At 42.8% G+C, this 20489-nt stretch overlaps 1 protein-coding gene across 1 annotated transcript in view; it reads left to right on the top strand.

Moving 5' to 3' along the window:
• Nucleotides 1–20489, top strand: part of LOC147729701 (dynein axonemal heavy chain 17-like) — a 1258223-nt gene that overhangs the window by 408162 nt on the left and 829572 nt on the right. The window contains exon 24 of the mRNA XM_086954021.1: nt 20252–20467. Coding sequence (XP_086810147.1) covers nt 20252–20467 — 216 coding nt within the window. The remainder of the gene's footprint in view (nt 1–20251; nt 20468–20489) is intronic.

The raw sequence follows: 20489 nt of genomic DNA, 5'->3' as shown, positions 1-20489 counted from the left end.
CAGACCTGTTCCCTTGGAACGTAGAGATCTATTGGGTTCGTAGAGTGAAGCTAGATCAGACATGTAAGAAGGGGCTTTACCCAATGGGTCACAAATGCAACCTGCCTCATGAATATTAATGAGGCAGGTCCTTAACAAACCCATTTGGAAATCGCAAACAGTTTCTCAGACACTGTTATACATCAGTGTTTGCGACTCACAAAACTGTGGGCCGTACATCCGGCCCTAAGTCACTAGCTGTGCTTCTGTGGGTTATTTAGCTCCAGAAGTCTCCTGTTTTGTGATTGATTAACAGCCAGCCACTGAACATATGCCATACATTACAACTTCTGCTGTTTGGGCCAATAAGAAGCACACTGTGAAGGATCCTCGACGGTCATTGTTATAACATCTGTGTATGTATGTATGTGTGTTCTTATATAGCGCTCGACTTACCCTAGGGCATCTCGGCGCTTGCCTTGGGAACCCGTCCTGGCTTTTCCCTGTGAGATAACCTGTATTGGGCATCCCCAAGGTGAAAGCCAGGCATCCCGCCGCGGGGGGCCATTGTGTAGATTAAGCAAGCTTAATGCCCAGAGTTGCAGAGTGTGAACCCGTGATTAGAGTGGGCACCGAAGCGAGAATAATCAAGTCCGTGGACAATTGGGCTCAAGACCCTGCCACGTCGGGAATTGAACCCTGGTCCCGGGTCTGACCTCTGCTTCAGGGTCTGCCTCCTCTAACCAGAGAGCCACACTTCTCCTGTGATGGGGCTTTTGTAAGTGTTATGATAAACATTAAAACTGCTTTATTTTCTGAGTAACGTAAGTTACTAACTCTTTTTCGGAGGCATACAGCGGTGTGCACATCTTTGTAAATACCTGTAAAATAGCTGGTATCTGTAAAGTTACATCTATTTTCAGGCGTACATCAGATGTAAGCTTGGCAAAAATTGTTCGGTAGTCAGGTTCCTTTGTTTCCTGCCAGTCATTATAAAGGCAGTGGTAAACTGTGCACTCCAACCTTATTTAAACTATACATTTCGACTGGGAAGGAAAAATGTGCTTTTGGCAATGGATGGCTTACTGTAAGGGCAGTGAATTGGGCTTTGTTATTCATCCTCTTTGATGGTGTTTTTACTGTGCATATATGCCCTGGGTGTTTGCAGCTATGTCCCTGAAGAGCAGCTCTCAGTGCTGATTGGACAGAGCGCCTCCTTTGTTTTCATTTGAGGCCCCGAACTCTCGTCGCTTTCAATCTCAATTATCTCGTCAGAAATGTGTTTTGAAGGCTGACAGCGCCTAGTTGGGGGATTAATGATCGCTGATTTATGAATATTGAGCAGCATTTCAATAATCCAGACACAGTCATCCTTTGCAGCCGCAGCCAGCCTTCCTTGCCTTAATACACTGTAGCAATCACTCAGAGGCAGTTAAATGGTCCTGATTTATGGCCTTAACCTCCCGGCCCCGCTACATTTGCTCTATCTGCGTGTAAAGTCTCAAAATGCAATTCCCGGCCCCTCCTGAGAGCCAATTTAAGTTAACATTATGCATGAGCCGAGCATGCTTGAATTCTCAGGTCTCTTATTTTACTCATTAAATTTGCACTGAACATCTTGCAATTAAAATTTCATATAAATTTCTTCTTATGACTGGCACTTGGCCTTGGCCAAATTAGTTCAAATGTTGTTCCTCTGAAGATTCCGTTGCAGATGGATTGATCTTGACATTTGGCTGCCTCTGGGTGACGATGATGATAGAGCACAAATGTATTGATTAGCATCCTTGAATCCTAGATGTTCCTCCCTTTGAAAGACTGCCTGTGGCTAATACAAGTGAGTGGGTTTATCAGGCAGGTCACACCTGGATGGGGCTATTCAATCCAGGTCACGAGCCATTCATATGCCACGTGTGAGCCTTTTTCACTGACAAAGCTAAAAAGCAAGCCTTTCGAACCCAGGACAGGTATCTATTTATTTTATAGTATTTCTAAAGCGCATTAGACCGCAAGATATCAAAACGCTAGAAGCGGATGTGTTCACCAGTGTCATTGGTAAATACTTTTCTGAGTTTCGATCGTAATGCAAATTGTGATGCGAGTTCAATAAAGGTGTAACATGAAGGACTGTGGTATGTCAGATCAATCCATTATGCTGAAAATACAGCTGTTGATCAGGAGCTGTGGCTTAATTAGATCGCGGAAGTAGTTTTATACACTCACGAGAGGGTCAACAGCTATATATTAAGGTAACAAGGGTCCAGCTTTGACAGCTTGTTACCTCAGGTACTTCGGCTAACATGAATAAGAATCTCAAGTAAAGTATTGTAACAAGAACAAAATATTGCTTTTAAATGGTATGCACAACGACGTACTACACTACAGCAATATGAAAAGGAGCGTTCACTATTTTATTCTGTTTCCAGCCACAATTCAGGCAATCCAATGTTTAAGAACATATCAATAATGAACAAAAATAAGATTCAGTTGTCAGGAGTCTTGAGAATGCATTTAGTATCTAACTTTTATTCGTTTTTCAACACATGATTTTTTCAGTCAGTCCAGCCAACATGTTTTGTCCCCTTTGACTTCATCAGGGTTGTGCGTTCCAAACTCGTGTGATTTCTAAGTATCATGAAGTATGAACTCCTCTTTCAGTGTCTTCGTAAGAATTAAATCCATTTTTAGGTGGTTTGGTACCCCCTAAATTATCTTCATCCTTTGTGTGTCAGGGCTCAGATGACAACAAGAAAGTGTCTCATATCCATTGCAAGAATTAAACAAGCGTTGCCCATGCCAATATATCTGGCTTTTTATTGTGAAAGTGCTTGGTGATTAATGAGCTAGTTTGTGTTGGGCTACATGATGGTCGAGTCACTAAAAGTGGGGTTGATTGTGGATGTATGTATTGTGTGAATGGATTGATAGATGAATGAAGTGGTAAGATGAGTGCTTGGATGTCCATAGTAATGTTGGTGTCGGAATTCTATTTCTCACTCCTGCTGCTACTCAATCACACATTCATTCATCGAGCCATGCGCCTTAACACCTTCCCGTTCATCCATCCATAATTACCCTAATTCACATACTCAGATAATCACTGCATGCAGGGCAATGCCAATCCTTACAACCTCACACATAAACACACCAAGCATTAACAACCACTTTCACTTATAAAAATGCAGACGGATTGACTTGCCAATGATTATTTGTGTAGAGGTTCATCTTTAACCTTCATAGCACACCGATTGGGATTTCCATTTATTGACCAATTAAACTAGTTTTCTTAATGTGTCATATCCTTGACGGTTATAGTAAGGTACAGCATCATAGTGACTAGGCGTCAAAGGACACTGTAATCCTTTCAGTTTGTTTGTATTGCGCTGCCCCTTTAAGAAAAGCAAACATCTTACCCTTCTCCATAGTGCACCCATGCTTACTTTGTCCCTGTCATTGGCTAGTAGGGCAACTTTGTAATTGACCTTCTGCCATACAGATGTTCTCTAGGGCTCAGCAACCAAACTCAACAGTGTACCTGTAGGAGGAGGGTAGGTCTCCAAGCACATACACCAATTTTCTTCCTTCTGTCTTCCTTCTCAGGGCATTTATTGGTTCTAAAAGAGATGAAAGAAGACCATTTTAACAACTTGCCAAGAAAGGAATCTTGATACCTGTGAGGAATTAGGTTGTTGTTCGAGGGGGTGCAAATGTACTCAAGCAACAGCCACAATCATTATCAGGTTGAACCACAAAAAGTCACTAAATTAACCCGTACTTGACCCTCTGGTAAACTGACAAAAAAGCAGTCAATCATACCATGGAGACAATGCAGCATACAAACAGCAATACATTTAAAAATACTCAAGAAGAGAAGCCCCACCCCAATTTAGAAAAACAGAGTATGTAATAAAATATTTGATACCAAAAGGACAAACGTCCCAGTAGTAGAACCGAATATATGCAATTTCAAAGATTTAAGGTACGTATAGCACCTAAAAGCACAAACCTCCAGTCACTGTTGTCTGGCCATACGAGACCAGATAAAAGTCGTAAGTTCAGCCCAGATGTGATGGAGCGCGGGAGGGATAAAGGGACTAATTTAGTCTCTAAAAGTTTCCTTCTAAAGACCTGTGCGAAGAATTCCATTCACAGTGGAGGAGGCCGTGAGGAGCGGGTAGAGTGTCACTGGTGGTTGTTGCTGTAGCGCAAATAGCAGGTTAGATGTCATGGATAGGCATCTCTGTATTGCGATGCTATAGCGCTAAGTGCAGATCATGCGTTGACAGTTGTCAGTGGCACAGTAGCGCAATCAGTTAGGTTTAACGGAGCAGTGAGTTGGCGGTTGGCGCAGGCAGCATGATCTTGGTGTGAATGGACACGTTAGCAGTCACAAAGAACATGGGGACATATTACCGAGGTGTGCGTTGCAAAATGCACAACGCACATCTCCGTATCGCCGGCTATCGCCGGATTTCATCGCCTAATTAGCGCGCAATTATCAATGCGCATCAGGCTGGCGATTAGAAATCCGGCGATAGTCGGCGATATGGCACATTAGCGCATGAAAACAAACGTTGTTTTCATGCGCTAATGTGGGCCTTGATAATATGGGGGGGGGGGATTCAGCTTTATGACCCACACCCCCATGTTAACAATGCCTAACGCCTGGTCGGAGAAGGCATTGGGAGACCTGCAATAAATGAGTTTATCACAGGTTTTTGTCTCCCAACGCCTGCCTTGGTAATAGGGTGTTCCCACCTCCAACCACATTTTACATGTGGTTGAACGTGGGAACGCCCACTTTGCATGACATTAGCAATGTTTATCGCCGACATGCAAAGTGGGCTCGGCCTAGGCTTTAAAGTGCCCTTGGTAATAGGCCTCTAGCTGTATCGCCGCTTTCTCGGCACAATTCGCCGAGGAAGCGGCGATACTAGCCCTTGGTAATATGCCCCATGATTTCTCCTTTTCTTCAAGGAGGAGCATAACCGATGCCACACCAAGGGTCTAGGACCTGGGAGGCACCTCTTGAGGATCAGGAACACACTCCAGCAGGGCTTGGGCAGGTCCAAGCAGGTCTAGTGCAGCTGGTATGCAGGGCAGTTGTAGAGAGGCCTCTGGAGTTTCTTGTGTCCCTGCATCGCAGAAAGAAGTTAATCGGCTGACCATTGGATGAAGGGTACAGGTCCGGTCTTCCGTTAAGGACAGCAGGGTAGTACTCAGGTAGGTCCAGTACAGCCGGTCAGCTGGAAAGTTCTTCTTCTGTAGCATGCACAGGTCAATGAGTGTATTAAAGGGTGAGTCTGAGTGTCCACTATTTTTATGGTGTGCTCACTTTGTAGTGGAAGAACCTTCTAAAATCTTCCCCCTACAGAAGTATCTGGAATTTTCTGTCTCCTTGCAATGGTTCCAGTCTGTCTACACGCACAATAGACATGTGTGAAGTTCTTTGTGTGTGCCTTAAAGCAGTGTCTTTGATGTACAAGTGTGATAGTCAACATCAAGTAAGGAAAGCCTATCCTTCCAGCCCCCACACCCTCTATTGTGCGACTGTCAGGGAAGAATACACATAGATGTACTGCCAACTACACCTTGTCATTTTACCCAGGAACAGGATGCTGGCACCAAATGGTTAGGGCAAGAAAATGGCAACCTTCTAAAATTGGTGTTTTCAGAATGTGATTTAAAATCCAACGTTAGCACTATGGAGGGTTTTAAATGACAATTCTTCAGGGACCAAGCATGACATTACTACCTGCTCCCAACCAAACGTTATCACTTAATAAATGTACTAAGGTAACTGTTAGATCTGGGGGTCTTTAGTTGGCAGAGGTAGGTACCACTGTCCAAATAGGGACCCTTGCTTCTAGTCAGGGTAAGGTAGAAGCCCCTGGTCACCCCTTGGTAGCTTGGCACGAGCAATCAGGCTTATCAAAGGCAATGTGTAAAGTCTTTGTACCAACGCTCACAGTAACACAGTGAAAACACCACAAATGGACTCTAAACTAAACAAGACCAAAACGACAAAAATCCAACATACACAGTTCAAGAATATGGTCACAAAAGAGTTCCTAAGGTTGCGTTAAAATAATCCACAGTTGCATCACGTTTTAGCCCAAAGTTCCAAGTGAAAGCTGCAGCGTTCAAAAACAAGCGATGTGTCACTCCTGAGATCCTGGGGAGGCGATGCGACAACCCCGCTGGACGCAGCGGGTGTGGTGCGACTAATCGGGTCTGTATGGGGAGGGAGGCGATACCTTGTATGGATTCCGGTGCGCAGGTTTCTTAGAAAGCGTCTCACAAAAGGTATGATGCGACGAGCTTTGGGACGGCGACGATCTCAGGTGTGGTGGCGATGCACGGTGCAGCGTCAATCTTCTCCTCTTGCGGCTCCTCAATGTGATGGCTCTGTGACGACTCTCGCAGCGTCGTGATGCGGTCCACAAGCAAGCGATGCGACGATTTCACCCAGTGACGACAGGCTCTGGGACGGTACTCGCATCAATGGTACTTCTCTTGCACAGGAGCGATGCGTTCCGCAAGCGAAGGATGCGTCGGTTTTTGCAGCGGCAACAGGCGCTGCGATGATCTCGATCTTCACGGTGGCGGGAATTTCCTCTCACTGACGGTGATGCGCTCCGCAAGCGAGCGATGCGTGAAACTGGGTAGAAAGTCTTTAGTATCTTCTTTTCCAGCTTCCCAAACACAGGTACAACTTCCAGAGGCACCACAACTGTCCCAAGCACTCTAGGAATGACAGAACTCAGAACTCTCTCAGTAGAGTTCAGGGAAGCTGGGGGTGAAGTCTTTTTGTTCCTGGGACTTCTTAACAGGGAGCGAGCTCAACTCAGGCCTTTGGAGATCTCTTCAAGCAAGGGGTCACAGCACAAAGCAAAGTCCTTCCCCTCTCCTTGGCAACAAAGCAACTGCAGGGCAGCCCACAAACACACAGCAGGACAGTCCTTCCTCTTCAATCTTCCAGCTTTCTCCTTGGCAGAGGTTGTTGTCTTGGGTCCTATACTTATACCCATAAAATACTTTGTTCCATTTGTGCAGGAGGGCTCTGAGCCCAGTCTGAACCAGTTCTGGGTGTTCCTTGAGCACTTTGTTTTCCTGACCTCTCCTTTCCTTTCAGAGAGAGGGGCTGGGTTGTCAGCTGCCCAGCGGGAGGTGGAGCCAGCATTGTGGAAGGCAAGCCCAGCCTTATTCAGGCTCAGGTGCTACCCCCTCCCACCACTCTAGATGCAGATGGAACTATTCAGCCCAGGGATGGCCCACTCAGCCTCTGGGAGCCACCAAGCCCCTGCCCCTCACAAACCAGACAGTCAATTCACAAACCGGCCAAGGCAGACAGAAAGGTCAGACAAGAGAACAGCAACTTTCTAAAAGTGCTGTTCTCAAACACAGGATTTAAAAACCACCTCTCCTACAAGATTGGTTATTGAATTCTGAGTTCAGGGATACCAGACTTTTATGTCCTATCTTGCTCCTATGGGAAGATATGCAGGTAACCACTGTAGCTAGCATTCCCCATGATAGCCTATGGGAAAGATAGCCTTACAATAGTGAAAAACGAAAATGGCTGTAATTCACTACCAGAGCATGTCACCTGCACTAAACATGCTCTACCTTTTACATACACTGCACCCTGCCCAAGGGGGTACCTTGGGCCTTCCATAGGGGTGACCAATATGTACACAAAGGGAAGGGTTAGGCCTGGTCAGTGGGGACACTGTCCAGGTTGACATGGCAGTCCTCAGACTGCCCACAGGCACTGCAGTGGCAGCCTCGAGACACCATTTTTAGGGCTACTCATGTAGGTGGCACAATCAGTGCTGCAGGCCCACTAGTTGCATTTGTACCACCAGCCCTGGCACACTCAGTGCACTTTACTAGGGACTTCTTGGTGATAGAAATATGCCAATCATGGATAACCAATTACAATAACAATTTACTCAGGGAGCACTTGCACTTTGACACTGATCAGCAGTGGCAAAGTGCCCAAAGCATCCAAACCAGCAAAAACTAAAATCCAGAACAGCATCAAAAATACAGGAGGCAGAGGCAAAACGACAGGGGAACCCACGCCAAAGATGCCAGGTCTAGCAGTAACCCAATGTCATTCTATGGGAGAGATCAGCTTTAATATTTAAAAAACAAATGCAGGAGGTTTTCACCGCAGGGCTTGTAAAACATAAAAGTACATGTTCAAATCTTTAAATATAATGTACCCTGCCCTATGGGCTGTATAGAACCTACCTGAGGGATGCCTTATAAGTATTAAAAAGGAAGGTAGGCAAAGGTTTATTTTTCCAGGTCAATATGGCACACACGCTGGAATGGCAGGACTGAGACATATTTAAGAATGCTACTTAAGAGGGTAGCATAATGAATGCTGCTGAATGACTAGTAGTGTTTCACTTACAGGCCCTGGGTACATGTAATACCATTTTACTATGGATGTACAAGTATATTAAATGTGCCAATTTGGTGTAAGCCAATTTGACCATTTATAAAGAGAGAGCACAACCACTTTAGCACTGGTTAGCAGTGATATAGTGCACAGGTTCAGAAAAGGGGAGTGAAATCAAACCGTTTAGTGGTGACCCTGCAGAGAGAACCAGGTCCAACACTGCCCAATTGGCGAAGATATTCTTGAGACAAGATGTCACTCATAATTCAGAATTGTATGTTGTGCTAGATATTTGAATGGAGTTGCTAGATGGATGTCATTCTAAGCAACACTAGGCTTCTGCTTGTCCAATGTTGCTAAAACCTATGCTCAGTTCCTAGATGTGATACTTATTATTCATTAGCTCCAAAGCCTCTTTTCTTTACAGTCCAACACTCAATAACTTCTCGATCTACTGTGAGTGACAACAACTTTTGTGTGCACCAATAAGAAGTGGCTGTGATGACTCCTAATCAATCATTGTGTGGGCATCTCTGTTGTGCTGTAGATTCACTACTGTTTCAGCTGAGGGCTTCTTTGCTGGTGAATGTCATCCTGCATGTGGCTTTTATTTCCGAACATCTGCATGACCCTAAAACAGTTACCACAAGTGTAGCAAGGTCATTGATTTTGTTATTGAGTTTGTGACACTTTGGGGGAGGTGGCGGGGTAGAGTGGTGGGTCAGGCTGCCACGAACTGGAATGGGTCAAGCCAATAGGGAGGGAGGCCTGTTTAAATCTGGGTTTGGCACACGAGTAACTTTAAAACATGCCGGCTACAGTGAAAACATTAACAAAAATGGATTGCTTTATTTATGCAATGCATATAATAGATAAATAATTGAATTGACAAACAGTGTGATGACTGAATGTTCTTCAGATGTCAAATAGTCTCACATGTAGGCTGCATAATTATAAATGAAGAGTCAATAGCGTGATGACCAGGTTTAAATACTCCCCTGGGCTGATGCAAGATGTGCTTTATTAAACTTTGTCTTTACATTTCAGAGTTGCAAAAATACAGCCATCTGTATATCCATAGACATAAAACATCATAACACACAGTGGCAATAAGGCATCATTAATGTATGGTTGTGTTTTTTTAACTACAGTTACACATGCAAGTGCAATGAAAGCCACAAGAAGGATGTTGGGTAAGGTTTCATCGAGCGTTTACATCTAAAAGTATGCACCAGCCTTAGTGCTGCTTTCGGGCTAGCATCTAGTAGCCTATGATTGCCCCAAAAATTCCTCCCACACACTCAAGGAGGCGTTATGCAGCAGCATGCACTGAGCACAGGAGTGATTCCATACTTCATCATTTATCTTATATTCATAACAACTTTAGTGTCTTTGTTAGGAAATTCTAACATTTGCATATAGATGCAAGTCTAAAAGCACTTTAAAAAATACAATCAAGTAACCTTGCAAAAAAATGAGTTAAATTCTGATTAAATGCAAGTAAAATTATAGGCATGATCATTAGGCCATCCCTTACAAAAAAAAGAAGCAGTCACTTCTTGGGTTTGTTCTAGCCCATTAAAGATTAGTAACAAGTAGTGTACCAAAGCACACACAGTTTGGTTGAAGTGTCACAATCAAACAAAATGAAAACCGCAGCAATTTTGTGAATGTCTAACTCATGCAAAGGATTTTATCAGGTATAATTTACGAATGTCTCAGCCCATTACATGGCAACAGAATGTGGGTTTATTCTTCTTAAAGATAACAAAAGCAACAGCAGCTTGTATATCTTTTTTTCAAAACAATATGCCAGAGGGTCATCAACAAAATTGGAATATGACTCAACCCAGACCTCAAATATAGGTTATGTATTCGCTGCTCTAGTAGTCTCAATAGGTACAGTTGAAGAGCTAGAGCCTCATGTTTCTGTACTATTGATTTAAGCAACTTGGTATTACCCAGTCTGCCACATTCGTTGTAAAGCTTAAGTAACCAACCCTGTCATTGAATACAACTTTGATATCTACACCAAATCGTATATCTTAGGTGTTTCTAAAACTCACAGCACAACCAGGATACTCCTTATTGCGCCTACTAACAGCATTCCATCGTAGACTACCAACTGGTACAACCCCCAGAGAGTTAGGTTTTTACAAGTATTTCCAAGCTTGCCTCCTTGACACAAAGAGAACTGTTGATCTTCCTAAATCTAAGTGTAGCATAGGTTATGAAGTTGAACTTCATAAGTGCAGCATTCAACTTACACTTTCAATTTGTTGTCATATGACCAACGAAACCTAAAAAGATACTGCACAATACAATGTAATTAACGCTACTTTTGCATCATCTGCCCTTAATTCTGGGACCATTGTAAAGGCATGTGCTGTCCATAAAATAGATTAAGCCCAGATATTGTTGCTAAAGTCCTTGTTTTGATCAAATCAAAGTGAGATGACCAGTCAAAAGTAGGTGTCAGGATCACCTATTGTAATTATAAGATTTAGCAAACCAAATATGTTGAAACTTCAATCTCGGAGACCCTGAGGCCAGTCAGTCAGTCAATAACTTAATTCATAAAAACCACACAATAAATAATACATAATTAATTACTTCATGATTCAAGCTTAAGGACAAAAATGTATCATTAAAAGGTTTATCAAATATCATTGAAGAAAACGAGAAAAAAAAAACCAAATGAAAGGGATATCATAAAATATTATACATTTTCCCACTTACCAAGGATTTACATATAAAATGTATGGCTGCAAGCAAGTGATTTGTGACTCTAAATTTTGTAGGACCTTAAGACGATCTTTGTAATGTCTAATGCCGTCAGAGCGAAAAATCAGGAGCAGAAAGCATAAGCTTGCTGACTTATATAGTGAGTAGAATAACGTAAATGTTTTGAGCAGAAATGTTGTCATACATGCATTTTGGAAGTTTGGAAATCCAGCTGCCCTGTTTTGGAAAAATTACAAGTAAGTACACTGTGCCTAAGCAAAGATGAGTAAGCTAAAATCTTTGCTGGGGTGATCAAGTCCAAGTTAAATATAATTACATTTCTGAGGCAGTTGCGAAGGCGTTAAAATATACAATTGACTTCATAGACTCTGTCAATTTTCTAATAGTATACCTAAAATCAAAAAATAGATTACGAAGATTAGCTTTTAAGTTGGTAGGAACAGAGTCTGTGGTACTAAAGTATTCGGGGACGTCGGTTATAGTATGGTCCACATAATGAAGGCTTGGGATCCTATCCATATTTTCCTGTGCAATGCAATCCTTCAGTCTGAGCCTGGAAAAAGATGTTTTGGATGAATACCAAATCTTAAGCCAAAGTATGAAATAGGCAATTTTTATGATGTACCCAATGTAACTCCTCTTTAGTTTGTTATGACAAATGTGAGTTCTGTTTCTCTTTGGGACAGAAAGAAGCCTACTTAAGAAGCAATTTTCAATTTTCTGTATTTTATCTGAATTTATATTTAACCGAACGCCTAACTCATAAGTACCTATTCAAATACTTTCTATTTATATAATTGTAGCATTTCCTTTATTGGTATTAGCCTAGTTTTGTAGTGGACCTAATGATTGCCTCCTTTGCTCATGTAAGTGTTTTAAATCTCTGATTCATTAGAAATTGCCATCTTATATCAGAGTCAAAGGTGACACCTAAATAATTACCTTAGCTAATTTTTCCCCATCTATAATGTGTACCCTTATTTTTGTATTTTTAGAAATACTAATCATTACAAAATACGTAAATTAACTTTTAAATAGCATTCCTTGATAAAATCATTAAAAGCATATAAAATGGTCTGCACGCTACTTGCGGTTCTTGCCAGAAGAACTGTATTGTCTGCATATAAAGGAATAGGTACTTGGCATTTCCTGGCCTCTGGCAAATCTTTCCCTTTATTCAGTAAGTATTTATCTAGATGATTTATGTACTGCAAAAAAACAAAAATGGAGCTAGGATACAACCTTGTCTAACTCCTCTGTTAGAAAATATTGGGGAAGAACACTCCCAGCCTGATGCATAGCGTACTTTTTTCTGTTGTGTCTTGGTGCAAATGTGTCAATAGGTCTACCAGTACAACTCCAACCCCCATTTTCTCCAGCGAGGGCCATTGCTTAGCACAATTCACAGTATCAAAGGCCCAGGAGAGGTTCATGAAGGCCATGTTCAATATGCTTCTCCTGGCTAAATAAAGAATAGGTAGAGTTATGTTAATTAACTGATCTGGGTGGAGAAGCACTCCTTGTTATTATGTGTTTCTTTTCCAAAATGTTTTGAACGGAATGTACTCCAAGCGTGCTACAGAAGTAGCACGTTTGTCCTAATCCGTGCCTACTTGCAACCTCCTACCTCGAGTGAACATCCCACTCGACCTCGGCTCACTGTTGCTGATGTGGTTCTATTTTGAACATCACACACTTTTCAAGTTTTCATCTAAATTTACTATTGAAATTATTCCTCATTTAACACTTTACAGTCTAACACAAATGACAACCATACAACTGTATGTAAGATCATAAATTCAAAACCAATTTCATCTTTTCTTCACATAAATCACAACAACAATTTCCAAATTAATATTCAAATAATCCAGTAATTTTTCATCAACTCGTTCTTAATCTTTCTTGTTGATTCCAAATGATGCCCAATGCATTTCGATCCCGGAGGGGCTCTTCTTCAGGGGCCTAAAAACTAAACATATGCATAATCTTAATGGTCTACAATTTTGATAACAATGGATAACAATAATTATTCACGAAACATTCTGTTAGCAGGCTTCCAATGAATACAAGGACTACAATTGTGCCATGTTTGCACCTGTTGGCTCAAAAAACTTAAATCGAAAATCAAAAGTGCATGCAAGAATGTGTGTTTATTGTTTGTGTGACCCTTCACCTCTCCACGAAGTGCTCCTTATCCCCAAAGCCTAAAATATATTGATTACTCACTCAACAAACCGACGGTCCGGAAATGGTATCTATCAATGAGAAACTGAACAACACAAAAAACATGACTTCAATGAATCTCCCTCATCAAATCCCTTGTTTTACTAATCAACTTTGGAATTATTCCGCTTACCTGGATGTTCTTACGGCGCCTAACGTTCCTTTTCTACCCTTGAACTTGCTCGTATCGCTTGACCCTCAAACAGGCTGCTTGTGCCCGCTTTAAAAAACAATATGAGCTGTGGGTTAAAAACTGGTCTAATTTGCACGCTACGAAAACACCTCTTCAATCCATTTGGCTATTACAACAGCTCCAACTGTTCCTCTGCACAAACAACTCTCTGGGTTATAAACCCCCTGTGATTCAACAAAACTCTGTCTCTTCGCGTTTTCAATCTCGTCCGCGCTGCGCTTCAGAAGCCACACCTTCTCCTCACGTTCGACTCCGTGTCAACTGAACCTTCCATCACAGCCTCTATCTACCCGATGTTTGAACACTAACAACGGACTTCACGGTCCCAGGGACGAGAACAATTTTGGGCGTCATCTTAACATGGTGTTTTTTTCGCCCGTGGGCACTAAAAGGGAACTTGACCCACTGAAAGCGCCACCTCATGGATATACCGGGAGATAGTGTGCGTGTTGAAAAAATAATAATGTGCGTGTTGAAAAAAATCTAAATAAATGAATGATAAAAACAATAATTGAACTGCCTAAAGTAGGTGCTTTTTTGGTATTCATGGCTTTGTTTGGTGCACAACAACTTTTAATCCAAAAACAACATTGATGGACCTTCCATATACAGCAATGCATCAACCCGCAGGCTCAGGGTTACTCATCTTCAACCCTGTTGTGTTTTGTACAAAACCTTTTATAAAAAACATATATAATCTACTTTCTCATTAAGCCCCCTCGGCTCCTGTGTTTCTAATCTTTTGATCCAGTATATCTCTCTTTAAAGCAGGGATCTGGTGAGATCCGCGCCTTCATGTAATTCGATTTTTTCCAGAACTGAAAACTGAATCTGGGCTATGTTGTGCTTACACCAGGATGTTGTTGTCTTCGAGGTGGCGGGTCAGTTGCATGTTGACGATTTTCTCGATTACCCAGGGAGATGGGTCGGAAGTTCTTGAGGTCCTTGGGGTCCGCCTTGGGCTACTTGCGGAGGGCGTTGATTTCGGCGTGCTTCTAGGTTTCCGGGAATGTAGCGGTTTCGAAGGAGATGTTGATGACCTTCTGTAATTGGGGTTCGATGGCTGCGTCTGCTTTGTTGAATATCTGGTGTGGGCATGGGTCGGAAGGAGATCCTGAGTGGGTGGAGTTCATGACCTTGCACTCTCGTTGTCGTTGACGTTGGACCAGGAGGTCAGGCGGATGGCGCTGGTGGTGTTGATATGGGAGGTGGAGTCTGATGTGGTCGGGTCAGTGGTGGTATTGAAGCTGTCGTGGTTGTCAGCGATCTTGCGGTTGAAGAAAATGGCTGGAGAGTCACACAATTCTTGTGAGGGCGGGATGTCGTTGGCGTTGGCGCTGGGGTTGGAGAGTTTGTTTACGATGCTGAAGAGCTCTTTGCTGTCATGTACGTTGTTATCCAAGCAGTCTTTGAAGGAGGATCTCTTGGCTAGTCTGATGAGGTGGTGATGTCTTCGGGTGGCATCCTTGTGGGGTGCGTGGTTGTCCGGTGTGCGATTGTGGAGCCATATATTTTCCAGTTTCCAGCATGCGCGTTTGGGAGGTCTGGAGCTCGTCGGTGAACCAGGTGGCTCTCTTGCTGGCGTGGCTGTTTATCTGGACCCGTCTCCTGCTCAGTCTCCCTCCTTCAGAGACACGGGTAAGGCAGATTATGCCAAGCAAGGGTGCAGCTATGATAACGTGAGTACGGCATAGCCGCCACCGCTGATAGATGTGCACCTTTTTTTCCCCCTTGACAAAGAGCATCTCCCCTAAATTATGAGATTTGTTTCACTATAACCTTCGGTTTTCTTAACTTTCCTTCCAGTGTGTGACTACAAGCGCCCTTCCTTTCCTTGCTGAGTTTATAGGGCTCTAAATAACGACCAGTCATGTGCGTTTTTTCTGATTTTCCCCACTTGTAGCCTGCATTTTAATTTTAAACCCATATATTATGGATTAACCATCACAGTCTCCTATGCAACATTAAGGACACTTCATTATAGAGTGTGTTACTCATGTTCTGTGTTATGCATTGCCTTGTTCGTTTTCAGGGCACCATGACACAGTCATCATTATTAGCCAAGAAGAATAGTCGTGCACGAGTGCACGAGTGAAACATATATCACCTTTTTCCACTATTTGGTAATGTGCTTTACTTATGGAAATAACTTTTATGTGTTACTTTTCTATATTGTCATATCTTTATAGGTCTTAAATCAAAGAACATAACGATTAGGTATTGTATGTGCAAGAAATTAGGATTTCATCAACATTATTATTGTTTCAACTCAAAACATAGACCAAATAGGTTCTGTTAGGAGTGGTACAAGGGATCATTTGCTCTGGTCCTGACGAAAAGCCTTAGGGGTGTGGCTTGAAACATCATAGTGTATGTCCCCATTTCCCCTTTTTGATAGTACCAGCTACAGGATTTAATAAAAGTTAGACTCCATGTAGCCAGGTATTTTTAATGATACACACTTATTTTTGACCCTCCCACTTCTATCCTTTCATAGCCAACACTCTACAAAGTGCTCCCAAGTCTCCGTCGGTCGTAGCATGCCCTGTCCATCAGCGGGGTGGGAAGAACCCGATGATGATGCATGCCACCCTGGGTCACTTTGGTGGGTGAGGGTTATTTTAAGAAAACTCTCTGTTTCCCCTTTATCATAATCTATACCCTGATAGGACAGTGAGTCTAAGAGCAAGTGGACTTCCTTTGGTTATCTAGGTAAGACAGGAGGCTGAGTGCACATTGAATCTGACCTCACCCCCCCTTTGATAGTTTTGCTATTGGGGGAACGTCCACCTGATCATGGGGTCATATAGAGAAAGTTGTGGTGATCCTATAGTTACAATGCACTTCAAGGAATGGGGTGGGAAGTCAGGATTACTCCAGCTTGCCAAGGGTGTGGGGTGAGAGAAATGATGGATCTCCACAGTCCCTGAAACTATATACTTGATAAACCACCCATATTATACATCCCCGAACGTGTAGAATATCCTGTATGTCCTAATATGCAGCACAATATTTATTGTTTAATATGCCACTCTGTTCTATTATTGTTGTTTCTATAACATGCAAAAATACACTTTAAAAATAATCGACATAACAAGGCATAACAAACACATATTTTTAAAATTTCTCTTATTGTATAATACATTGTGAATTACGCCTGTTGCCCTTCACCATTGCTATGGTGTGACTTGCAGAGATGAAAGGATTTGCGAGAGGCTGTCGGGCACATATTTGCTACTATTCCCCTACCTTTTCAAATCTATACCATGCAAGACAGGGCCCTTTGGACTAAATGTTGACTCACAGCCCAGCTGAGCATGACATGGCAAGTCTGCACCACCAGACTACTCCCAAATTGTGCATGTATCTCCCACAGTGCCACTGGATCCATCAGAAGAGCATCTGGCAACTTAACCCCCACCACATATGCCACTGAGGCACACTCCTTTCCTACCTGCATGTATTACCAACCGTAAAAGTGCATATGCAGCTCTCACTACTAAGCAGCTATAGACTTGTGAGGGCCCGAGTCCGTGCACAATGTTTTTTTATTTCCGCCAAATGAAAACTGGGAACCTATCTACGGATGCATATTTGTTGCTTTGAATAACATATTCTGCTTTTTATAGGATACCAATATAGCAGCTGTCAATTTTTCCCAGGGAGGCTTCAAAGCGTCCATGATTTGGCTTCATAATTTCAGATATTTAACCAAAGTGTCAATTATTTGTCCCCTATAGTTACATTGGTTCCTAAGCCATCACGCCTTTACTCCCAAGTTATTACAGATTCATTGCATCTCCACCACGAGCTGTGATAAGACTGGTAAGTGGAAGTTGAGATACTGGGGCCAGTACTTTGATCTCTGATTTGGCAGCTATGAATATTTTTCTGTTAAATAGTGGCCCCACACACAATGCAGGACACCTTTTAGACCCCATTTTTTCTAATTTACCCTCATTACATTGTAGAACGACCACCCCCCTCTGTTGGACAGACCATTTCCTGGTTGGCTGCAGTCTGAAAATCCCTTGCCTTGCACCCACTAACTGCAACATCTCCGCTACTCCTTCCAGGAATTGGAAGAAGCTTGACATTACTAAATTTAATTCGTTATCCTTGAACCCCCCCATATATCATAATAATGTCACTTCAGATCTAGTAGATTTTCAAAGATGGATTCAAACGGCCTTCAATATCTGTCTCCCCACCACTGTTGGAAAGCTTAACAACCACCGCCCCCGGCCCCCTGGTTCTCCGATGAACTAAAGATAGCGAAAACCAAATGCAAAAATTTGGAGCGTTGATGAAGCAAGAACTATTCAGCTGAATCAAAACTGGCCTACAATACTAGTAAACGGGTCTACCACTCCCTTTGTCGAGTTGCGCGAGTTAATTATGTTTCCGCATCTATTCTACAGGCAAACAACTGTCCCAAAACTCTGTTCAATATGGTTAAGGACCTATCCGGTTCAACCACCATACAACCTTCTCCCATACTTAACTCTACTCAATGCGATGATCTTGTGCAATTCTTTGTGAATAAAGTAGAGATTATTTATTCTTCATTGGCCAGCTCTACCCCTGTTTTCCTGCTCCCTCCTACTGTATCCGCTGACTGCCCTGATCCTGATAATTGCACAGATTTGGCAACGGTGCCCACCCTTGAATCTTGGCAACTTTTGGACATGAAGACATTACTCATCACCTTAGCCATATTAAATCGGGATCTCCCTGCGACATACTGCCCATATCAGTGCTGTGACAAATTGCCCCATCCTCTCTTACCGATGTTCTCAAGTTACTTAACACTTCTTTAATGACTTCAACCGTTCCTCTAAGCTGGAAGCATGCATTGGTGGTCCCACTGTTAAAAAAAACCAATGCGGACCCTGCTCTTCCTTCCAATTTTTGCCCTATCTCTCTTTTACCTGCACTCTCTAAGATTCTTGAGAGGCACACTAATGGTCATTTGTCCAAATTTATTGAAACAAATGGGCTGCTTCACCCCACCCAATCCGGCTACAGGAACGGTTATTCTACCGAGTCCACTCTGCTCGGAGTTACAGAAGCACTTCGTCACAACATCGACAAGGGTAAGACCATGTCCTTAGTGCTTCTTGACCTGAGCGCGGCCTTTGATACGGTCTCTCATACCGTACTCATTAAGGCCCTTCAATGCTCGGGTGTCACAGAGACTGCCTTGAGCTGGCTTAGCTCGTTCCTTTCAGATCACGCCTTGCAGGTCTTTTCATCTACCTCTAAATCCAAATCTCATCCCCTACCATTCGGGGTCCCCCAGGGATCAATTCTCAGTCATCTGCTGTTCAATATTTACATCCGACCGCTGGCAGTATTAGTGGAGGAATCTGGGCTGTCGCTTTTTTTATATGCTGATGAGACCCAGATCCTCTTCTCTCTGTCATCCGACAAACAATCCGAACCCTCGGTACTTAGAGCTGGCCTCAGTAAAGTTATGATCTGGATGAACACCAATTTTTTGAAACTCAATGCTGACAAAACTGAGGTTCTGATCCTTGGCAAGGACCGAGGTCTCTGGGGCCCTCAACATTGGCCTCCAGAAATGGGTACGCTACCTCAACCGGCTACTCAGGTGCGCAACCGTGGCTTTATTATGGATGATTCTCTCTCCATGCAGCAGCCAGCTATCAGGGTTGCTGCCACCTGCTTCACCATTTTGAAATGGATAAGAAAGATTGTGTGGATGCTCCCTGCCCACACCCAGCGCACCGTGGTCCAGGCCCTGGTGACGTCCAGGCTGGACTACGGGAATATTTTTTATCTGGGTATTAACAAGGAAATAAGACGCAAACTGCAGCGAGTACAAAACTCTGCCGCGGGATTACTCTGTTGATTTCCCAAAACTGTCTCAGCATCCAAGTCATTGATGGATCTCCCCTGGCTTTCAGTGGAGAATCGAGGAAAGTTCAAGGCCATCACGTACATATTCAGCATCAAGCATGCTAAGGCTCCCGACTATGTACAACAGCTTGCCATCCCTTATGCCCCCTCCCGCACTCTCAGATCCTCTACTCAAGTGAAATTCCAAGTCCCGAGAGTCAAGCTGTCTCGTATGGGAGGGCGTTCTTTCTCTTACCTCAGTCCTACTCTGTGAAATTCGCTTGCATTGCCCCTCCGCTTACAATCTGACTTTCTGTCTTTCCGCAGATCTATTAAAACTTGGCTTTTCAGCCAATAGTTCCTTTTTCCTCCTGTTGTTTTCTGTCGGCGCCGGAAAACCCCTTGTAGTAGCTGTGCGCTGTTATATAAATTTAAATAAATAAATAAATTACCAATACTGGTCAGTATCCCCCTATTTACATGCAATTACATGGGTCTGGGCCAGGAATCGAAGAACATGCAGACCATTCGTACATGTATGTCATTCATACATGATTCCCTTGGTCCAAGTCCTTTACCATATACAGGTGAATAATGTGTGATATGTGATGAATTCATGGATTTTACAAGGTGCTTTTCCACATCTGGTAAAGCCTGTAATCCACTGTTACCACTATACCGCTGTGTCTGACTCCTTATGAAGGTCTAAAAAGGCCTGAAAAGGTTTAGTAGTCAACGGAGCAATTATATATTTTTGTGATTCATAGTAGTGATGTTAGTAGTTGCACTGCTGAATATGACTTTTAGGAAATTTAGAATTTCTCATCTCATTTTAGGTCAAACCTCTTCAAATGAAAGTGGAAGAGATGAGGATTGCTTTGGAAGAAGCTGAGCAAAAAATGAAAAGTTTGCAGCAGAAAAAAGATGCTCTCATTGTGCGTCTTAATGACCTGGAGAAAAGCTTTGAAGAAGCCACAATTGATAAAAGCAAACAAGAGCAAAAGACTATAGAAATATCCCAAAGGTTACAAAAAGCGGGAGCTTTGATACAGGTAATATATATTGAAATCATAA

Source organism: Lissotriton vulgaris, chromosome 2_1, assembly GCF_964263255.1.
Source record: "Lissotriton vulgaris chromosome 2_1, aLisVul1.2, whole genome shotgun sequence".
Classification (NCBI taxonomy): Eukaryota; Metazoa; Chordata; class Amphibia; order Caudata; family Salamandridae; genus Lissotriton; species Lissotriton vulgaris.
The sequence above is the reverse complement of the archived record's forward strand: the minus strand, read 5'-3'. Positions and strand labels throughout refer to the sequence as shown.